At 44.5% G+C, this 21,654-nt stretch overlaps 1 protein-coding gene across 2 annotated transcripts in view; it reads right to left on the bottom strand.

Moving 5' to 3' along the window:
- Positions 1-275: 275 nt before the first annotated feature.
- TGM5 (transglutaminase 5) overlaps positions 276-21,654 on the bottom strand; it is a 34,364-nt gene continuing 12,985 nt past the window's right edge. The window contains exons 7-13 of one of the 2 annotated variants that reach the window (XM_005222197.5): positions 9,657-9,795; positions 8,955-9,058; positions 8,609-8,848; positions 6,786-7,145; positions 5,865-6,025; positions 953-1,086; positions 276-789 (exon numbers count right to left, since the gene is read on the bottom strand). In XM_005222197.5, the coding sequence (XP_005222254.2) occupies positions 642-789; positions 953-1,086; positions 5,865-6,025; positions 6,786-7,145; positions 8,609-8,848; positions 8,955-9,058; positions 9,657-9,795 (1,286 nt within the window). In that variant the 3' untranslated portion in view covers positions 276-641. The remainder of the gene's footprint in view (positions 790-952; positions 1,087-5,864; positions 6,026-6,785; positions 7,146-8,608; positions 8,849-8,954; positions 9,059-9,656; positions 9,796-21,654) is intronic. The other variant, NM_001102009.1, reaches the window with a different exon arrangement.

Raw genomic sequence — 21,654 nt, forward strand, 5'->3', positions numbered from 1 at the left:
GCAATTCAGCCATACATGTACCTGTATCCATTCTCCCCCCAAACTCCCCTCGCATCTAGGCTGCCACAGAACACTGAGCAGAGTTCCGTGTAGGACCTTGTTAGTTATCCATTTTAAATATAGCAGTGGGTACACGTCCATCCCAAACTCCTTGGTAAATGTTTTTTGAATGAGTGAGTGGGCTCAAGTAGTAACACAGGAGGACACTCACTCCCAGCATCCAGGGGACAGGTGGAGCTGCTGTCGGGGAAGTAATGGGTGTCTGGACACAAAGATGAGAATGAGAGCTGAAGTTTATTGGTACTAAGGAAGTAGCCATTGCAATGACAAAGGGACAGCTGCTCAGCCAGTCTTCTTCTTTTCTGGACATCTGGGGGTCATTAAATCAAGTCTGCAATTCTGGACTGCACGGCCAGTCTCACAGTTCTGGATAGGACACCGTGGAATCCCTGGGCCCTGAGCAGAGTCCCCGGGGAGCAAAGCAAATGGCCCAGGGGGCTATCCATTGCCATTTTCTCCTCTGCTGCTCACGTCAGAGCCAAGAGAAGCCTCTGTTTGTGTGGGAAATGGCACAGCTTGCATTTGAACTTGCTCTTTGCCTAAAGCCTAACATCTACACATCCAGCTTCTTGTCCCAGAATTTATAACCCAATATAGACATTCGTGTAACCCTTGATGTCCTTAAATTTGTTGCTCCTCAGATTCGCTTGGATTTGCCTTTGGCCACTCTTGAAGGGGATAGTCTCCAGAGTGAGACTGGCTCTGTGATGGGGTTTGAGGACTCCAATGCTGCAGCAGAGAAAACAGACTGTCAGAAAACCATGGGATTATGATAACCTCAGAGCCCCTTTCTACTCAGAAGCCAGACTTCCCCTTCCCCTATGTCTAGAACAAAGGACAGTTCCACCCCGAGGATAAGATGGGAAGGAGAGTGAGCACTGCCAGGACTCACAGGACTCTCTGCTGTCTCCTGAAGAGACCGCTTCCTTCCACAGTCAGCACACAGTCTTCAACCTGCTCCGAGAGGGGGTTTGAAAATACCACCTGTATAGAGAGCGGCTGGTTCACAATGGCTGCTCCTAAAACCTGAACAAGGAAATCCAGAGAGGAGAATTAGTCTCATCCCCCAATTCATCAGACATTTATGGAGGGCACTATTCCCTAGATCTGCTACCTAAAGAACTAAATTTCCATGGCCTGTGTTTTTCCAAGTATGGACAACTTAATGGATTGTCATTAACATTTTTAAAAAAATGAAATAGATCAGCACTACCAAACCAGCTCTTGAACAAAGGCTAAAAGATCTCTAGATAGGAAACACAGAAAAGGTTTATAAAAATGAATCCAAAACAACAAAGTAAATGGTAATGGGATCATATTTATCAATAATTACCTTAAATGTAAATGGGTTAAATGCTCCAACCAAAAGATAAAGACTGGCCGAATGGATACAAAAACAAGACCCCTATATATGCTGTCTACAAGAGACCCACCTCAAACCTAGGGACACATACAGACTGAAAGTGAGGGGCTGGAAAAAGATATTTCATGCAAATAGAGACCAAAAGAAAGCAGGAGTAGCAGTACTCATATCAGATAAAATAGACTTTGAAATAAAGACTGTGATAAGAGACAAAGAAGGACACTACATAATGATCAAAGGATCAATCCAAGAAGAAGATATAACAATTAAATATGTACCCAACCTAGGAGCATCTCAATACATAAGGCAAATGCTAACAAGTATGAAAGGGGAAATTAACAGTAACACAATTATAGTGGGGGACTTTAATACCCCACTCCTATGAATAGATCAACCAAACAGAAAATTAGCAAGGAAACACAAGCTTTAAATGATACAATGAACCAGTTAGACCTAATTTATATCTACAGGGAATTTCACCCCAAAACAATAGATTTCACCTTTTTATTAAGTGCACACAGAACATTCTCCAGGATAGATCACATCCTGGGCCCTAAATCTAGCCTTGGTAAATTTTTAAAAATTGAAATCATTTCAAGCATCTTTTCTGATCACAATGTGGTAAGATTACATGTCAACCACAGGAAAAAAATTACTAAAAACACAAACATATGGAGGCTAAACAAACGCTTCTGAATAACCAACAGATCATGGAAGAAATCAAAAAGAAAATCAAAATATGCATAGAAACAAATGAAAATGAAAATACAACAATCCAAAACTTATGATATTCAGTAAAAGCAGTGCTAAGAGGGAGGTTCATAGCCATACAAGCCTACCTCAAGAAACAAGAGAAGCATCAAATAAACAACCTAACTTTACACTTAAGCAACTAAAAAAAGAAGAACAGAAGAACCCCAAAGTTAGTAAAAGGAAAGAAATAAAAATCAGAACAGAAATAAATTAAAAAGAAACAAAGGAGACTATAACAAAATCAACAAAACTAAAAGCTAGTTCTTTGAGACGATAAATATAATAGACAAACTGTTAGCCAGACTCATCAAGTAAAAAAGGGAGAAGAATCAAATCAATAAAATTAGAAATGAAACTGGAGAAATCACAACAGAAATACAAAAGATCATAAGAGACTACTATGAGCAATTATATGCCAATAAAATGGGCAACTTGGAAGAAATGGACAAATTCTTATGAAAGTATGACCTTCAAAAACTGAACCAGGAAGAAATAGAAAATCTTAACAGACCCATCACAAGCACGGAAATCGAAACTGTAATAAAAAATATGCCAACAAACAAAAGCCCACAACCAGATGGCTTCACAGGTGAATTCTACCAAAAATTTAGAGAAGAGCTAACACCTATCCTACTCAACCTCTTCCAGAAAATAGCAGAGGAAGGCAAACTCCCAAACTCATTCTAAGAGGCCAACATCACCCTAATATCAAAACCAGACAAAGATGCCACCAAAAAAGAAAACTATAGGCCAATATCACTGACAAACATAGATGCAAAAATCCTCAACAAAATTCTAGCAAACAGAATCCAACAACATATTAAAAAGATCATACATCATGACCAAGTGGGCTTTATCCCAGAGATGCAAGGATTCTTCAATATATGCAAATCAATGTGATACACCATAATAACAAATTGAAAGATAAAAACCATATGATTATCTCAATAGGTGCAGAGAAAGGCTTTGACAAAATTCAACACCCTTTTATGATAAAAACCCTCCAGAAAGCAGGCGTAGAAGGAACATACTGCAACATAATAAAAGCCATATATGACAAACCCACAGCAAACATTTTCCTCAATGGCAAAACATTGAAAGCATTTCCTCTAAAATCAGAAACAAGACAAGGGTGCCCACTCTGACCACTACTATTCAACATAGTTTTGGAAGTCTTAGCCACAGCAATCAGAGAAGGAAAATAAATAAAAGGAATCCAGATTGGAAAAGAAGAAGTAAAACTCTCACGGTTTGCAGATGACATGATCCTCTACATAGAAAACCCTAAAGATTCCACCAGAAAATTACTGGAGCTAATCAATGAATATAGTAAAGTTGCAGGATATAAAATTAATACACAGAAATCCCTTGCATTCCTATACACTAACAATGAAAAAACAGAAAGAAATTAAGGAAACAATCCCATTCACCATTGCAACAAAAAGAATGAAATACTTAGGAATAAATTTACCTAAAGAAACAAAAGACCTATATATAGAAAACTATAAAACACTTATGAAAGAAATCAAAGATGACACAAATAGATGGAGAAATATATCATGTTCATTGATTGGAAGAATCAATATAATGAAAATGAGTATACTACCCAAAGCAATCTATAGATTCAATGCAATCCCTATTAAGCTACCAGTGGTATTTTTCACAGAACTAGGACAAATAATTTCACCATTTGTATGGAAACACAAAAAACCTCGAATAGCCAGAAAGAAGAATGGAACTGGAGGAATCAACTTTCCTGACTTCAGACTATATTGCAAAGCTACAGTCATCAATACAGTATGGTACTGGCACAAAGACAGAAATAAAAATCAATGGAACAAAATAGCCCAGAGATAAATCCATGCAACTATGGACACCTTATCTTTGGCAAAGGGGGCAAAAATATACAATGGAGAAAAGATAATCTCTTTAACAAGTGGTGCTGGGAAAACTGGTCAACCACCTGTAAAAAAATGAAACTAGAACACTTTTTAACACCATACACAAAGATAAACTCAAAATGGATTAAAGATCTAAATGTAAGACCAGAAACTATACTCTTAGAGGGAAACATAGGCAGAACACTCTGACATAAATCACAGCAAGATCTTCAATGACCCACATCCCAGCAATTCTAATGAGGTGGATGAAATTGGAGCCTATTATACAGAGTGAAGTAAGTCAGAAAGAGAAACACCAGTTCAGTATATTAATGTGTGTGTGTGTGTGTGTGTATATATATATATACATACATACATAGAGAGAGAGAGAGAGAGAGAAAGAATTTAGACAATAACCATGACCCTATATACAAGACAGCGAAAGAGACACAGATGTAAAGAACAGAGTTTTGGGCTATGTGGGAGAGGGTGAGGGTGGGATAATTTGAGAGGATAGCATTGAAACATGCATATCACCATATGTAAACTAGACGACCAGTGCAAGTTGGATGCATGAAGCAGGGCACTCAAAGCCAGTGCTCTGGGACAACCCAGAGGGATAGTATGGGGAGAGAGGGAGGAGGAGGGTTCGGGATGGGGGACAGTTTTGCACCTGTGGCTGATTCATGTTGATGTATGGCAAAAACCACCACAATATTGTAAAATAATTAGCCTCCAATTAAAATAATTAAATTAATTTTTTAAAATGAAATAGAATATAATATCAGTGTTTATCATGCAAGATATTGTTATGTGAAACTTTTACTTCACTTACACATGTATGGACATTTGTGTAAAATATTTCTACTCAACCCATCGTATGGAAAGATCTGATGACTTGGGAGTCTTCAGTAATATTTCCTCTGCTGCAAGGATTTCATTGAAATGTGAAATAAACAAGAGCTCCAAAGGATTCTCAGGGATAATTTGAGTGGGTAGGATCATCTGGGGACAGTTTTTGTTCTTTCTTTTCACAGTCTAACTCCATCCCTTCTCACCCTTTTATCTTAGTTGGCTCAGTTTCTTTTCACACCAGTGTGAGTCAAGACCAGTGGATCATTCAGGGCTTAGAGAGAAGGAAGTAGCCTCAGGAAACTTGGAGGCACCTTTGGAAACCCTCCCTAAAATAGATTCCAGTGGCTGGGCTTGCCAGATGCACCCCACCAGGGGGCACCCCAGGCTCACTTGGCAGGATCTAGGGGGCTGCTTGGCCTTGGGGAAACAGCACTGGCAGGAAGAGCCCTGTGAAGTCTCCCCACCAGAATGTCAGAGAAAGAGGAGTCCTTGGAGGCCATCTAGTCTAAGCCCGTCATTGACAGTTCAAGATGCAGAAGCCCAGGGCTTGTCTAAGGATCCACAGCCAGGAAATAGCACATCAAACCTGAGCTGACCTTTGTTCAGGCAGCGCTCTTCCCCCACTCAGGATCCTCCCATTTGCGCCCAAGTTTCCTCATGTTGACCCTGGGGAAGGCCAACAGCGGGAGGAGACACAACAGAGGGGTCTTTCCCCAACCTCCCCATGGCAGTTGCTCAAGATGCACCCATAAGACCTCTCAGGGTACAAGAGGATGGAGACCTCATCCAGTGTTTTCTGATAAACCTGCTCCTGGTGGGGAGGTTCCTGGAGGCACCAGAAGAGGCAGGGGGAAGGAGGGGCTGCTCTCCTGAGCAAGCTCTCAGCGGTCTCTATCCCCCACCCTCAGTCAGTCCCAAGGAGCCCCCAGGCCACATGCAGGGCTCTTGCCTACATTAATCACGATGCTGGGATAGGCTAAGGTGATGATCTTCTTCACCAGGATCTTTTCAGGACTGTTCTTCTCTTCACCCAGGGCACTGATGCGGATCAGCTTGTCTGTGGACAGGTACTGGCTGTACTGGGAATAGGTGATTTTGCAGGGATAGGTCTTTGCTAGGGAGAGAACACAGGATGAGGTGAGACTCGCTAGAGAAATCAGCTGGGCCTGGGTGGATCTGGGACCCTACTATGCAGAGGAGAGGCCGACCTTACTGAGCCCCCAGTGAAGCAGGTACTCAATTTTCTGTTGGAGGGGCTGAGAGGTGAAATGGCTTGCCCAGGGTTATTCTACTAGTATGTGGGTGCACTGAGGCTCTAACCAAGGTTTGCTGCTGCTGCTGCTAAGTCACTTCAGTCGTGTCCGACTCTGTGCAACCCCATAGACAGCAGCCCACCAGGCTCCCCCATCCCTGGGATTCTTCAGGCAAGAACACTGGAGTGGGTTGCCATTTCCTTCTCCAGTGCGTGAAAGTGAAGTCTCTCAGTCGTGTCCGACTCTTCGAGACGCCATGGACTACAGCCTACCAGGCTCCTCTGTCCATGGGAATTTGCAGGCAAGAGTACTGGAGTGGGGTGCCATTGCCTCCTCCGAGGTCTGGAGGACTTCAAATCTCAGGCTTTCATCACTAACCCGGCCCATATTCCTTGAGGTAGTAAAGGAAGGATTGAGGAGAAGGAGGAGGTTAAAGGAAAGAAACAGGAGTAGAGGAGAGGGAGGAAGAGGGAAGGAAGGAAGGAGGAGGACTATGTGCCGGAGGAGACACTAGAAAGACAGTTCTCACAGGGATCTGCCCTCAAACCCTTGGCTGGCTTGACCCCCTTATGGCATTTCCATAAGCTACTCTGTGTTCATGCCCATACCCAGAGCCCATACCTTCTTCAGGAGAGAGTGTGATGAAGGCTGTGTCCTGCCAGAATGGGAGCAGGGGGCTGCCGTCATGCAGCAGAGACTGGGCACTCAGGTTCACTCTGAGGTCCTTGAACTGGGGCGACATGTTGAGGGCCAGCAGGACAAACCTTATGTCCTGGCCCATGTCTGGCGAATCGAGCAGCTGGAATTTCAGGGAGACCTGGACAACATCACTGGGCTGGAGAGAAGGAGTAGCCAGGCTCCGCGGACTGTCACTCAGTGGCACGGACCTAGGTTGCGATTCTGTTCGGAGGGAGCCTGGGGACCTTCCAGCCTTCAGCTTCTGAAGAGCCTTCAGAAACACCTGCCTCTCCTGCAGAGAACCTGGGAGGGCAGAGCACAGCACCAGTGCCCTCATTTCAAATTCCACCACCTGAGACTCTCCGTCTGAGGCTTTCTCTGCCACCAGAACTGACTCACCTCATACATGGAGCAGACTGAAAGCGCTAGGAAATTTATGCCCCCAAGAGCAGCCCTCAACCCCTGACCAAAAAGAGTTGGTGGATAAATAGCCTAGGCTCCTTGCCTCCTGAGTGGGATAAATCTGCAGTATTGTTCTACACTTTATACTAAATCTCTGATAGGATTGCCAAATTTAGCAAATAAAAATACAGGGCAGTTTAATTTGAATTTCAGATTAACAACAAATGATTTGGCCACAGTGAGACCACAGCATTCTTCATCCTACATTTTCTCAGCCACCCCACTGGCAGGGACCCCAGCAGACTGAGCCCCAGCCACCCACCCACAGTGCTAACAGGCCTGACAAGGCTCCCAGTATCGGCTTGCTCCCCTTCCTCATCTCACTTGCTCATTCTCCTTCCCTCCTGTAGCTTTTAAATCTCCTCACTGATAAACCACTTGTCTTCCAAGTGATCCCCAGTGAAGATAGCCACAGAGAGAATTGAGGTGGAGGGATGGATTGCCAGTACCCTGGATGTGTTCAATGCTGTCTCTTAGGCTTGGACTCTGGGCTTTCTCTGTGTTGGCCCTAAAGGCCCACATAGACAAACACAAACACGCACTTTACGGCACTTCCAGGAATCTCAGGTGCTCCCGCCACCAGCCCACACAGTCCTGATTCACTCTTGCTCAAATCCTGCCCCTCTCCCTGCTTCTGGCCCTCTTAGACTGAATATTTTTGCTTGGCTCCCTAGTAGTCGAAACTGGTGGTTGGTCTTAGTTTCCAGGAATCAGTCCACAGCTGACTGACATAGATGCCCCTTGCCCCACTGGCTTGGGTCAGAAGACCCTGCCAGGGATCCCATTTCTCAGAACCATCCTCTGCACGGTGTGGGTGTGGGAGTGAACATTTGGCCTTAGATCAGCTGCGGTGCTAGCTGTGGTCTGGCCTGTCCTCCAAATACCCAATAAAACGAATAAACAATAAATTATATGAAATTAATAAAATTAATTAGTAGGAAAGAGTTTACTCAATCTCCTGCCCTCTTCAGGTTGATCTTTCAGGAAGGCAGGGGCCAGGAAGGCAGGGGCAAGGAGATCATATACTATAGCTATATGATGGCTGTCGATGGCCCTGCAATGCAAGTGAATATCTTGCGGAGGGTGCTCACTGCCTGTGTGGAGTGGGGTGGGGAGGGACATGAGAAAGCGAGGCAATGGGGACTCCAACTAGGCCCTTAAACCTGAAGGGCTGAGGAGACAGTGGGCCTGGGTTCCGGATCCCCTACTGCAGAGGACTGTCCCAGCTGGCAGAGAGGTTCCCTGGGGTCTTGGGGAAGGTGCCTACAGGACTTGGATTCTGCAGGGGCCTGGCTTGGTCATACCTTCTCTATACTTGTAGTTTTCCGTGATGTCATCCCGCTCATCACTCTGGATGCTCTTGGTGCTAATAAAATTACCAACAGTACTGGTGTCCTGGTGAAGTTTCTGCTCCTTCCCTCCAAAGACCAGCCAGGCCATACAGTCAGCATTCACCATGGAAAAGGCGAAGGCTGTGTCGTAGTTCAGATCCACCTCTCCTTCTTTGATGGCTCTGACGGAGGCAGGGCCGCAGCAGTAGAGGCCTGACAGGGAACAGAGGGGCCTCGGTGGGCTGTGGCTGCAGGGCTGAGTGGGGGTGGGGGCTGTTTCTGTGGCGCTGGGCTCTGCCTGTCCTCCTGAGAGTCTCACCATTGCTTGTCTCCTGAGGTGTAGCGTCCAGCACCTGCCAGCCTCCGAATCCAGGTGGGAGGTCGTTCCGTGCCATCCAGCATTCATTCCAGACGTGGAAATTCCTGAGGCAGAAGCCAGAGGAGTGGGTGTCAGGTGAAGCTGAGGGAGAGTCGGTGGTGCTCGAGTTCTTTCTGGAGTAAGGCAGGGGACGATGAGTGATGGACAGCTAGATAGAAAGTCAGGGTGCTGCAGGCCTGTGCACCTCTGTGGGAGGCAGGTGACCACCCTTCCTCCTGTGAGCCTTAGCTTGCCCAGAAAGGAGCTTTCCTCTCTTTGTAAAGAGTGAAGGTTCCAGAGCCAATGGAAACCCTTCACTCTCTCTCAAAAGACTCTCGTAGCCCTTTCTTGTGTCTGCTGTCCACTCACAGAGGCAGTCACGCCTCACCTTTGTGTCCAGAGGTGAGACTTCAGGCCATCTGTGATCAGAGCCACAGGTTGAGTATTAAATGAAGGAGGTGAAAAAGAGGAAAACTCCCTCAGGGCAGAGAGCTCCTGTGATGTGATATATTAAACTCAGAAGATGGTTGTATTTGTGTTTAGCTGCTTCTCAGCCTTAGGGATGGGGATACCAAGGCTCAGGGCTGGTTAAATGGGGGGGCGGGGGCTGCATGGGAGGGTAGCAGGCTCATGCAGTTTGCCCCAGGAAGAGATGTCTCTCACCAGACACTGTCCTTCTTCTTATTCTCCAAAATCCTGCCTGTGTTGTCATAATACTCATCAATGATCAGGTTTCCGTCTGTGTCGTGGCCAGAGTTGAAGTTGGTGATCACTCGGGTGGGGATCCCCAGACACCTCATCACTGTAGAAAGGGCAGAAATCTCCTGTGGACCATGGATTCCTGGGCTTAGCGCTCTCGACTCAGGGAAATCATACACTTGGCAGGCAGGAGCTGTCTGGGGCACCAGGTTGGTGACCCGTCCGACCTCCCTCCCCACCTTCCTGAGCTCCTCTCCCTAAGGCTCCGCACAAAGGTGAGAGCTTGTCTGCTTTCTCAAACAAGCTCTCCTAGGGCCAACAGAGGGTCTAGCAAGTTTTGGGTTTCCCTGCCCTAGCCAGCAAGGTGGCAGAGGCAGGTCCCTTGGCAAAACTCAGTAGCCTGACTTGTCTCACTTCCCTCCTGGCCATAAATCTCTATCTTCAAACCAAATAGCTGAAATTTTTTCCCTCCTGGGGTAAAGATTAAGACCATCAGATTCTTAGGCAAAGGGCTCTGCTGCTTGGATTTCCCCTTCTGTGTGGTTGTACTGTCTTGGAAGCTCATTATGGAAAGTATTTATAGATACAGCCAGGAAGTCAAGGAGGCTGTAACAAAGGCTAGAAAAGTGAGACTCTATGCCTAATGGAGAAATTCTTAAAAGAAGGTAGAATGCTGTCTTTATGATTTTTCTTGTCATTAAATAACTAGCATGAAATATATTGCTCCCTAAAAATCTTTCACCAAGTAATTTTAGCATTCCTGATAATCTTTGCCTGAATTAATGCTATGCTCAACCTTGATTATGTGTCCAACACACAATCAGTTGTGTCCAACTCTTTGCGACCCCATGGACTGTAGCCCACCAGGCTCCTCTGTCCATGGTTTTCTCCAGGCAAGAATACTGGAGTGGGTAGCCATTCTCTTCTCCATGGTGGTACCAAAATGGTTATATTCTAACAGTATCATTTTTTCCATGTGTATTAGCTGGCATTCTTCTATAAAGAAAAGCATTTCAATCTCCCTCTCCCATTTTGTTGGTATTGTTATGAAGTGAAGTGAGTCACTCAGTCATGTCTGACTCTTTGAGACCTCATGAACTGTGGCCTGCCAGGCTTCTCTGTCCATGGAATTCTACAGGCAAGAATACCGGAGTGGGTTGCCATTCCCTTCTCCAGATCTTCCCAACCCAGTGATCGAACCCAGGTCTCCCGTGGCTCCTGCATTGCAGGCGAATTCTTTACCATCTGAGCCACCAGGGAAGACTGGTATTGCTATACCTCTTAGAATCTGTCTCAAGGTGGGAAAACAGAAATTGATCTACAGAGATGTCCATCACAGCATTAAAGTTAAAAAAAATACATGAACCCACTGTATTGTTATTGGTTCATATACTTTTTTAAACTTTAGCAGAGGTTATTTTTAGACATTTGCTTGGTTTCTAATTTTTCCCCTATTGTAATTAATGCTGTGATGGACATCTCTGTAGATCAATTTCTGTTTTTCCCCCTTGAGACAGATTCCAAGAGGTAAAATGACTGAGTCAAAAAATATAGATATTTCTAATAGTTCTTCAAAAATACCACTATCATTTAAAAATGTTTAGAATTTTCAGTTTAGATACTTATTTATAATAAGCATTTAATTGTTTGCAGATTTTAGTTTAGGGTCCTTCTTTGGCACAAAGCCTCTCCAGGCTGGGGTGGGGGGATACATTCCTGGATGCAGCCCAGGAAGGGGAGGAGAGAAGCCCAAAGGAGAGCCATGCACTTGCCTGGAGTGGCAGGTCTGCACAGGGCCAAGGAACAAGGGTGGGGAGTGAGCACAGCTGACAGTGAATTGTAGGTGGAGGTGACACAGGACCACCCTAGAGACTAGAATGAAGGTGGGAAAAGCTGCCACTGAAGGAACATGAGACAGCAGTGAGGCAAGAGCATATGAGGCAAGAGCGTGACTCAAGAGCATTACCGTGGGCACATTAATGCTAAGATTACAGTCAGGAGGGTGGATAACACTTAATGGTAATAAGAGCACATGCCAAAGAGGGGTGGTCAGAGGGAGCAGGGAGCAAGCCTCTGTTCTTCACCCTGACTGCTAAATTCATGAAGTGTCAGTGGTGGTGTCAGCTGCTGCTAGACATGGCCAGATAGGCACTTTCCTACCCAAGCACAGGTCAGTGGTGTCATGGCACTCTGAGTTCTCTACTACACATGGTATATGGCATTTAATGATTTGTTTATGAGTCTCCTCCTGAGGGCAGGGATTGTGTGATAGTCATCTTTATCATTATATAACCATTAACAATACAAGGCAGGCCTGTTCTGCAGAAACGTGGGTGCATCTTTGCTGGAAGAGTGAATGAATGTCTCAACTCTTCTGTCCATTTTGACAATTTCCAACTGAAGGCTGTGTGCTGTGCTGTGGATACCAAGCTTGACTTTCCACAGAGCATAAGCTTTGAGTGGTAATGGGTCTGCACTGATCCATTCTCACCATTTCCTCATCATGCCTCATGAGAGGACTGGGATAGGGGACAATAGCTGTCACAGTGAGGCAACAGAGGGACAAGAATGGTTCTCTACTCTGGGAGGAGGCAAGTCTTCAGCTTCAGTGTCACGCAAAGGAAGCAGTGTTCAGACCTGCACAGTCATGCACGTACATGTTTCACGGGGTTTTTCCCTCTCTGTCCTGCTTTCTCTGTCCCCCAGCAAAGGGCTTCTGTTGTGGCTTCATCTCTCACTCTGTGCCAATGACTCCTAAATTTGAAACTTGAGCCTACATGGAGACCTTGCTGTCACTAAGCACATCCCCAACTGAGCTTGTCTTCCATTCTTGGCTAGCTTCCTTGCCAGTTGATGGCATCATCATCCTTTTAGGTGCCAGGAATGGTGCCAAGCACTGCCCAGGCATAATCTCACTTAATCCCCTCCACAACCTTGTGATTATTCCACCTTTGAAGAGGAAAAACCTGAAGTTTAGAGTGGTTGAGATCACATGGCAGCAAGAAAAAAGCCATGGCAAGATTTAAACCCCTGTATCTCTGATCTCAGAGCCTCCCAGTGTTAACCACAAGCCTTCACGACAACTTCACTAACCATTGCAACTTCACTACACATCCCAGCAACGTGTTGTCCTCAATGTGTTTTCCTTTGTGAAGTCTTCACCGATTACTCCATGCCCACTCATCCTCCTCCCTGTGCTTTCACTTAATTCCAGCCACCAATGCCACACATCTGATCACTGCATGAAGCTCTCTGTGATCTCATATACTTGTCCTATCTTGTCAGCTAGATTACAAATTGCCCTAGAGTAGGGCTCAGATCAAATACTTTTCTTGCATTTCTTCATCCCCAGCACAGTGCTGGCCAGAGTAGATGCTCATTAAATTTGTGTTGAAATGAGTTTTCTTTAGCCTCACTTCTGCAGACTGTCAGTCCTGATGACTCACAATTTGATGTGAGTCTCAGGTAACTTTGTACCTGAGATTTTCATTGATAATTTGGGAGCTGAATCCCTCATAAAAGAAAAACCACTGTGGGGTGTGCGTGTGCTTGTGCACGCACCTCCATGCACATTCACACAGCAATGCTTGGACAAAGTGGACAAGATCTCAGAGTCAGGAAAGGTCGATAGAGTTCCTGAGGTATATTACACCACACGACACTCCTGGTATTAATTACTATGTCTCTTCACTTAGCCATTTGGCACTCATTCAGTGACAAATGTAAAGCCCCTGTGGTAAACCAGGCAGTGGCTCTGATGCTTACACAAAGACATAAGACCATCCTGCCTTCAAGGAGCACAGCTTCACTTCTGACCAGCTGGGGACCCTGTCCTGATGGTGTGGTTAAAACATGGACTCTGTTTCAGGACTGGCCATGAAGACTTCCCACCAGTTCTCTCCTCTGCACCGCCATGTGGAAATGTGGCTCCAATTTTATAAGAGAAATCAGTGCAGAGTTCAAGCCCAATTTATCAAAATTCATTTGGTCAGCCTTGCTGCCACACTTCCATGGCTTATACTGATGAATACAGTCAGAGCCCCAAGTAATAGAATTAATTGCATTTAAGTGTGATGACTTTTAGCATATTTTTGTTTCACCCTGGATTCATTAAGCTTCCACATGGTAAAAACATCATTTCCTGTTCCTCCTCCCATGCCTTTAACTGTCCCTTATAACCGAGATGGTAATATTGCTTGGTTTTTCAGATATGCCATCACAAAATCAAACAATTCTCTCTTGTCTCCAATGACAATGAAACCTAAAACGTCTCTAAAAAATAGTCTATTTTTTTTTATGTAAAGAAGCAAGAAGGTATGACTCAAAATGAGAAAAAGTGCCTGTCAAACTAGATCCACAAAGGACAGATATAAGGGAATTAGCTGACAAGGATCTTAAAGCAGCTATTTTAAATACTATCAGTAAGTCTAGAAAAATGGTATAGATGACCTTACTTGAAAGCAGAAATAGAGACACAGGCATAGAGAGCAAATATATGGATACCAAGGGGAAAGGAGGGGTGGGCTGAGTTGGGAGATTGGACTTGACATATGTACACTACTATGTATAAAATAGATAACTATTGAGAACCTACTGTATAGCACAGGGAATTCTGCTCTGTGCTCTGAGGTGACCTAAATGAGGAAGAAATTTTTTTAAAAAGGTGGGGGACACGGGCTTCCCTGGTGGCTCAGATGGTAAAGAATCTGCCTGCAATGTGGGAAACCTGGGTTGGTCCCTGGGTGGAAAAGAACCTCAAGAGAAAGGAATGGCTGCCTACTCCAGTATTCTTGCCTGGAGAATTCCATGGACAGAGGCTACAGTTCATGGGGTCGCAAAGAGTCGGACACGACTGAGAGACTAACACTTTCGCTTTTCACTCATGTGTATACATATGGCTGATTCGTTTTGATGCACAGCAGAAACTGACACAGCAGTGTAAAGCAACTATACTCCAATTTAAAAATATCAGTATACTCAGTAGAAGGCAAAGGAAAACAAGGACATAAAAGAGAAATAGAAGACAAAAAAAGACCCAATGGAACTTCTAAAGATGAAAAATATAAAACATAATACAAAAAATGTACTGGAAAAATATCGCACAAAGATAAAAATATATTTTTTGTAAGAACACATTCAAATACCATACTACATATCAAACACATCAAAAATGTTTCCCTATTGTAGAAGGAGGTGAATAAGAATGGGTTATGAGATAAAAGGGGGAAATCAATTAGTAAATAATTTTTTTAAAGGAGGGATTTGAAGCAGACCTATTATGATAAATGCCATGAAATGAATAATATGATTAATTGAAACCTAAATACTCCAAGGGAAAAAGGAGGGAAGTAAAGTAAAATAATGGTGAAGAGGGAGCTTCCCTGATGGCTCAGTGGTAAAGAATCAGCCTGCTAATGCAGGAGACACGGGTTCGATTCCTGGTCTGGGAAGATCCCATGCCACGCCGCAACTAAGCCCGTGCACCACAACTTCTGCGGCCATGAGCCACAACTACTGAAGCCCACATGCCCTAGAGCCTGTGCTCTGCAACAAGAGAAGCCACCGCAATGAAAAGCCCGCACGTCACATCTAGAGAAAAGCCTACTCAGCAACAAAGACCCAGCACAGCCAAAGGAGAACTAAAGTCTGCTGGATGGCTAGAAACAACTTTTGAACAAGACCCAGCTTGATCTATGGAGCCTAAGAGCTAGGGATTAAAACAGTATCAGGCCAGTGATCATAGCAGCACTATTGACAATAGCCAAGACAGGAAGCAACCTAAATGTCCATTGACAGATGACCAGATAAAGAAGATGTGTTGATATAAGACTACTAAGCTGTACCCAGATTCCTGAACCACAGAAACTGTGAGATAATAAAAATTGTTTTCAACTTAAAGAAAAAAGATGGGACTTCCCTGGTCCAGGGGCTAAGACACCCCGCTTCCAATGCAGGGTTCTGTGCCTAATCAGGGAACTAAATCTCATATGCCACAACTGAAGATCCCGCATGCTGCAACAGAGACAGAAGATCCTGTGGGCTGCAGCCAAGACCCAGTGCAGCCAAGTAAGTAAATAAATATATATTTTTTAAAGATGCGGTGTGTGTATATAATGGAATATCACTCAGCCATACAAAGAAATGAAAAATGCCATTTGCAGCAACATGGATGGACCTAGAGATGATCATACTAAGTGGAGTCAGTCAGAAAAACAGCGACATTGACTAAGGGTCCACGTCTGAGAGGTAATGGTAGTTGCTCAGGCGTGTCTGACTCTTTGCAACCCCATGACTGCAGCCCGCCAGGCTCCTCTGTCCATGGAATTCTCCAGGCAAGAACACTGGAGCGGGTTGCCATCCTGTTCTCCAGGGGATCTTCCAGACCCAGGGATTGAACCCAGGTCTCCCACATAGCATCAGATTCTTTACTGTCTGAGCCACCAGAAGCCTCACCTCTTTGAGAGGTGTGCTTAGTTGCTAAGTCGTGTCCAACTCTTGCGACCCCACAGACTGTAGCCTGCCAGGCTCCTCTGTCCATGGGATTCTCCAGGCAAGAATACTGGAGTGGGTGGCCATTTCCTTCTTGAGAGGTAAGAGCTCAGTAAAAACAATGAGATTAGAGTTACTGTATTGAAATGGAGATAGTGAGGCATGTTATAGAGGCCACTATATAAGCGAGTGAGAAGAAATCTTAGATGACTTCTAACCCAGGGATGTTTGAAACTGTTTTCAGCAGAGGACTCCACATGAGAACCAGATCATAAGTGGGGATCCAACATATAAAAGATGGACACATGGGGTAGCTTGGGGTGACGAGAGGAGGGCCCAGCCCTAAGCTCACAGCCTCCTCATCTCCCAGGCTGTTTCCCACCACCCTCCTCTGTGGCTCCAGGCCCCGGACCCTCCTTTACAGAGGGTCCATAGGTCTGCCCAAGGCTCGCTGCCCCCACCCCACGCCCTGCAGCTGTGGGCAGGAACAGACCAGGCACATCCCCAGGATGCCTGACTTTTCTTTTGTAAACAACTTTGCTGAGATATAATCCACATACCACAAATTTCACCCTTTTAAAGTGTACAATTCAGTGGTGTATGGTATATCCACAGGTTGTGTAACAATCTCCACATCTAATCCCAGATCATTTCATCACCTCTGAAAGGCCCTCCGTGCCTGCTAGCTGTCACTTCCCATTCTCCCACCCCTCCAGCCCTCGGCAACTGCGAAATGACTCTCTGTCTCTATAAATTTCCCTGTTCTGGGCATTTCACATATTCGGAATCATACAGTAGGTGACACCTGGCTTTGGGGAGAATTTTCAGGTCACAGAACATCACTGTTCCCTCTGTTCCTTTGTTACAGAGCAAGGCATCCAGGCTACTTCACAGACCTCAGGGCTGAGGGGCCTGGCCTTGTCACAGGGAGTGGATAGCCAGAACAGGAAACGCCTGACGACTGAGACAGAGAGCTGTGGAGCAGCCAGCCCTGAGCCCCAGAGGGAGGGAAGATCAAGGATTTCTCTGAAATTCCCAAAGTAACAGCCAACTAAATTGATGTCAAGGAACCATCTATCCAAAAAATTATAATCATATCTTTGATGCATGCAAAGTCTCTTTTTGTGTGTGATTTTTCTTTAGGAAGTTGAAGTCAGTATGCTGATGTTATTTTTTTTAATGCAATATGGGATTTCCTTGGTGGTCCAGCAGTTTCCACTGCCAGGAGTGTGGATTTGATCTCTGGTCAGGGAACTAAGATCCCGCAAGCTGCGTTTGGCAGCAAACATATATATATATATAAATACATACAGCGGTGAGAGAAGAGGCTCTTGAACAGATTCCAGTTTCAAAAAAAAAAAGGAAACACAGGGAGGCAGAGCTGCAGAGGGGAGTATGCACATCTAATTAGATGAGTTCCATGGTCACCTTAAGCCTCAGTTTTCTCATCTGTAAAATGACAGTAATATCCACCTCCAGGTGTCTGTGAGCATCAGGAAGTGCCCAGCATGTGCCTTCAGCACAGGGGATGCTGATTAAATGGCAGCTGCTGACATCATTCATGCAGCAGTATAGTCTAGTGGTTAAAGCCACCATACCTGGATGTGGGACTAGTTTTGCCACTCAATTACCTCATCTGTAAAATGGAGATAATGATAGAACCTATCTCTGAAGGTCATTTGGGGAATCAAATAAGTTGATCCTAGTTAGAACTTACTGCCATCATGATAAATTAGTTTTAGGACATTTTCACCTCTGCAATAAGACCCCTGGGATGCCCAGTTATCGTTAATCCCCACTTCCATTCCCCACCCCAGGCAACCACTAATCTGCTGTCTGTCTCTATAAATGTGCCTTTTTTGGACATTTTATATAAATGAAATCATTCAATAAGAAAAAAAAAAAGAACTTACTGATTGTTCACTGTAGCCTAGCATTTGTCTAAGCACCCTCCATGTATGAACTCAGTCATTCCTTCCAATAACCTTATGAGGTAGGTACTATTAATTTCCCCATCATATGCCTGAGGAAACTGAGGCACAAGTTAAATGACTTGCCCAAGATCACTCAGTCACTTAATGGTAGTACTAGTATTTGAACTCAAGCGTCATCATTATTCTAGGCTGTCAAGGTTTTAGCACAATGCCTGGCACCAAGAAAGTCTCTAATAAATGTCAGCTATTGTGACTGTTAAAGAATAACAATAATAATTTTTAACAACATGTTTTGGCAACTGTATTGGGTTAAAGAGTCTGACTAAATCTTTGACATTTAGTGGAGGATTGAAGCTGGGTGTTACCCATCTTTGTAACCAAGATTGTTAGAAGCACAGTGCCTAACATAGGATAAGGACTCAAGAAGCGTTGCTGCATGAAATGATGAGTTCTCCAAACTGATGGACATATTTATCAATATACAGCATGGTGGCCCTGTTGGGGAGGGCTGGTGGTGTTGAGCTGCAGGTGAGCCAGCCACACTTGACCACCTTGGCCCAACCCTTTGCTTCCAGGGTCACTAAAGGGCCATGACACTCATAAAAATTTTAATTGGTCTGCTCTCATTGCATCATCTCCATTCACTCTCTCACCACCCAGTTCCAGACAACCACACCCAAACACCTCTCCCTCTGTACACATACCTTGCCCATTAGACTCTAGGCTTTTCCAATCCCAGGAAGACTCCCTCTCTGTCATATACAAGATTATTCCATTCTCTGCCTTGAGTCTTGTGCCTGCTCCTTGGATGACTCAGACATCCTAGTTCACCCTGATGTCTGTGACTCTGGGCATCAAAGCTGTCGTTGAAGGTCAGGAAGGGCGGCGGTGAGGAGATACCCATCGTCCAAGATAAGGAGCAGCGGCTGCACTTTGCTGGAGCAGCCATGAAGAGATACCCCACGCCCAAGGTAAGAGAAACCCAAGTAAGACGGTAGGTGTTGCAAGAGGGCACCAGAGGGCAGACACACTGAAACCATACTCACAGAAAACTAGTCAATCTAATCACACTAGGACTACAGCCTTGTCTAAACCAATGAAACTAAGCCATGCCCGTGGAGCAACCCAAGACGGGCGGGTCATGGTGGAGAGATCTGACAGAATGTGGTCTGCTGGAGAAGGGAATGGCAAACCACTTCAGTATTCTTGCCTTGAGAACCCCATGAACAGTATGAAAAGGCAAAATGATAGGATACTGAAAGAGGAACTCCCCAGGTCAGTAGGTGCCCAATATGCTACTGGAGATCAGTAGAGAAATAACTCCAGAAAGAATGAAGGGATGGAGCCAAAGCAAAAACAATACCCAGCTGTGGATGTGACTGGTGGTAGAAGCAAGGCCCGATGCTGTAAAAAGCAATATTGCATAGGGACCTGGAATGTCAGGTCCATGAATCAAGGCAAATCGGAAGTGGTCAAACAAGAGATGGCAAGAGTGAATGTCGACATTCTAGGAATCAGCGAACTGAAATGGACTGGAATGGGTGAATTTAACTCAGATGACCATTATATCTACTACTGCAGGCAGGAATCCCTCAGAAGAAATGGAGTGGCCATCATGATCAACAAAAGAGTCCAAAATGCAGTACTTGGATGCAATCTCAAAAATGACAGAATGATCTCTGTTCGTTTCCAAGGCAAACCATTCAATATCACAGTAATACAAGTCTATGTCCCAACCAGTAACGCTGAAGAAGCTGAAGTTGAATGATTCTATGAAGACCTACAAGACCTTTTAGAACTAATACCCCCAAAAGATGTCCTTTTCATTATAGGGGACTGGAATGCAAAAGTAGGAAGTCAAGAAACACCTGGAGTAACAGGCAGATTTGGCCTTGGAATACGGAATGAAGCAGGGCAAAGGCTAATAGAGTTTTGCCAAGAAAATGCACTGGTCATAGCAAACACCCTCTTCCAACAACACAAGAGAAGACTCTACACATGGACATCACCAGATGGTCAACACTGAAATCAGACTGATTATGTTCTTTGCAGCCAAAGATGGAAAAGCTCTATACAGTCAACAAAAACAAGACTGGGAGCTGACTGTGACTCAGATCATGAACTCCTTATTACCAAATTCAACTTAAATTGAAGAAAGTAGGGAAAACCACTAGACCATTCAGGTATGACCTAAATCAAATCCCTTATGATTATACAGTGGAACTGAGAAATAGATTTAAGGGCCTAGATCTGATAGACAGAGTGCCTGATGAACTACAGACGGAGGTTCGTGACATTGTACAGGAGACAGGGATCAAGACCATCCCCAAGAAAAAGAAATGCAAAAGAGCAAAATGGCTGTCTGGGGAGGCCTTACAAATAGCTGTGAAAAGAAGAGAAGCAAAAAGCAAAGGAGAAAAGGAAAGATATAAACATCTGAATGCAGAGTTCCAAAGAATAGCAAGGAGAGATAAGAAAGCCTTCTTCAGCGATCAATGCAAAGAAATAGAGGAAAATAACAGAATGGGAAAGACTAGAGATCTCTTCAAGAAAATTAGAGATACCAAGGGAACATTTCATGCAAAGATAGGCTCGATAAAGGACAGAAATGGTATGGACCTAACAGAAGCAGAAGATATTAAGAAGAGGTGGCAAGAATACACAGAAGAACTGTACAAAAAAGATCTTCACGGCCTAGATAATCATGATGATGTGATCAATGACCTAGAGCCAGACATCCTGGAATGTGAAGTCAAGTGGGCCTTAGAAAGCATCACTACGAACAAAGCTAGTGGAGGTGATGAAATTCCAGTGGAGCTATTTCAAATCTTGAAAGATGATGCTGTGAAAGTGCTGCACTCAATATGCCAGCAAATTTGGAAAACTCAGCAGTGGGCACAGGACTGGAAAAGGTCAGTTTTCATTCCAATCCCAAAGAAAGGCAATGCCAAAGAATGCTCAAACTACCGCACAATTGCACTCATCTCACACGCTAGTAAAGTAATGCTCAAAATTCTCCAAGCCAGGCTTCAGCAATACGTGAACTGTGAACTTCCTGATGTTCAAGCTGGTTTTAGAAAAGGCAGAGGAACCAGAGATCAAATTGCCAACATCCGCTGGATCATGGAAAAAGCAAGAGAGTTCCAGAAAAACATCTATTTCTGCTTTATTGACTATGCCAAAGCCTTTGACTATGTGGATCACAATAAAGTGTGGAAAATTCTGAAAGAGATGGGAATACCAGACCACCTGACCTGCCTCTTGAGAAATCTGTATGCAGGTCAGGAAGCAACAGTTAGAACTGGACATGGAACAACAGACTGGTTTCCAAATAGGAAAAGGAGTACGTCAAGGCTGTATATGTCACCCTGCTTATTTAACTTATATGCAGAGTACATCATGAGAAACGCTAGACTGGAAGAAACACAAGCTGGAATCAAGATTGCCAGGAGAAATATCAATAACCTCAGATATGCAGATGACACCACCCCTATGGCAGAAAGTGAAGAGGATCTAAAAAGCCTCTTGGTGAAAGTGAA

Source organism: Bos taurus, chromosome 21, assembly GCF_002263795.3.
Source record: "Bos taurus isolate L1 Dominette 01449 registration number 42190680 breed Hereford chromosome 21, ARS-UCD2.0, whole genome shotgun sequence".
In the NCBI taxonomy this organism is placed as follows: Eukaryota; Metazoa; Chordata; class Mammalia; order Artiodactyla; family Bovidae; genus Bos; species Bos taurus.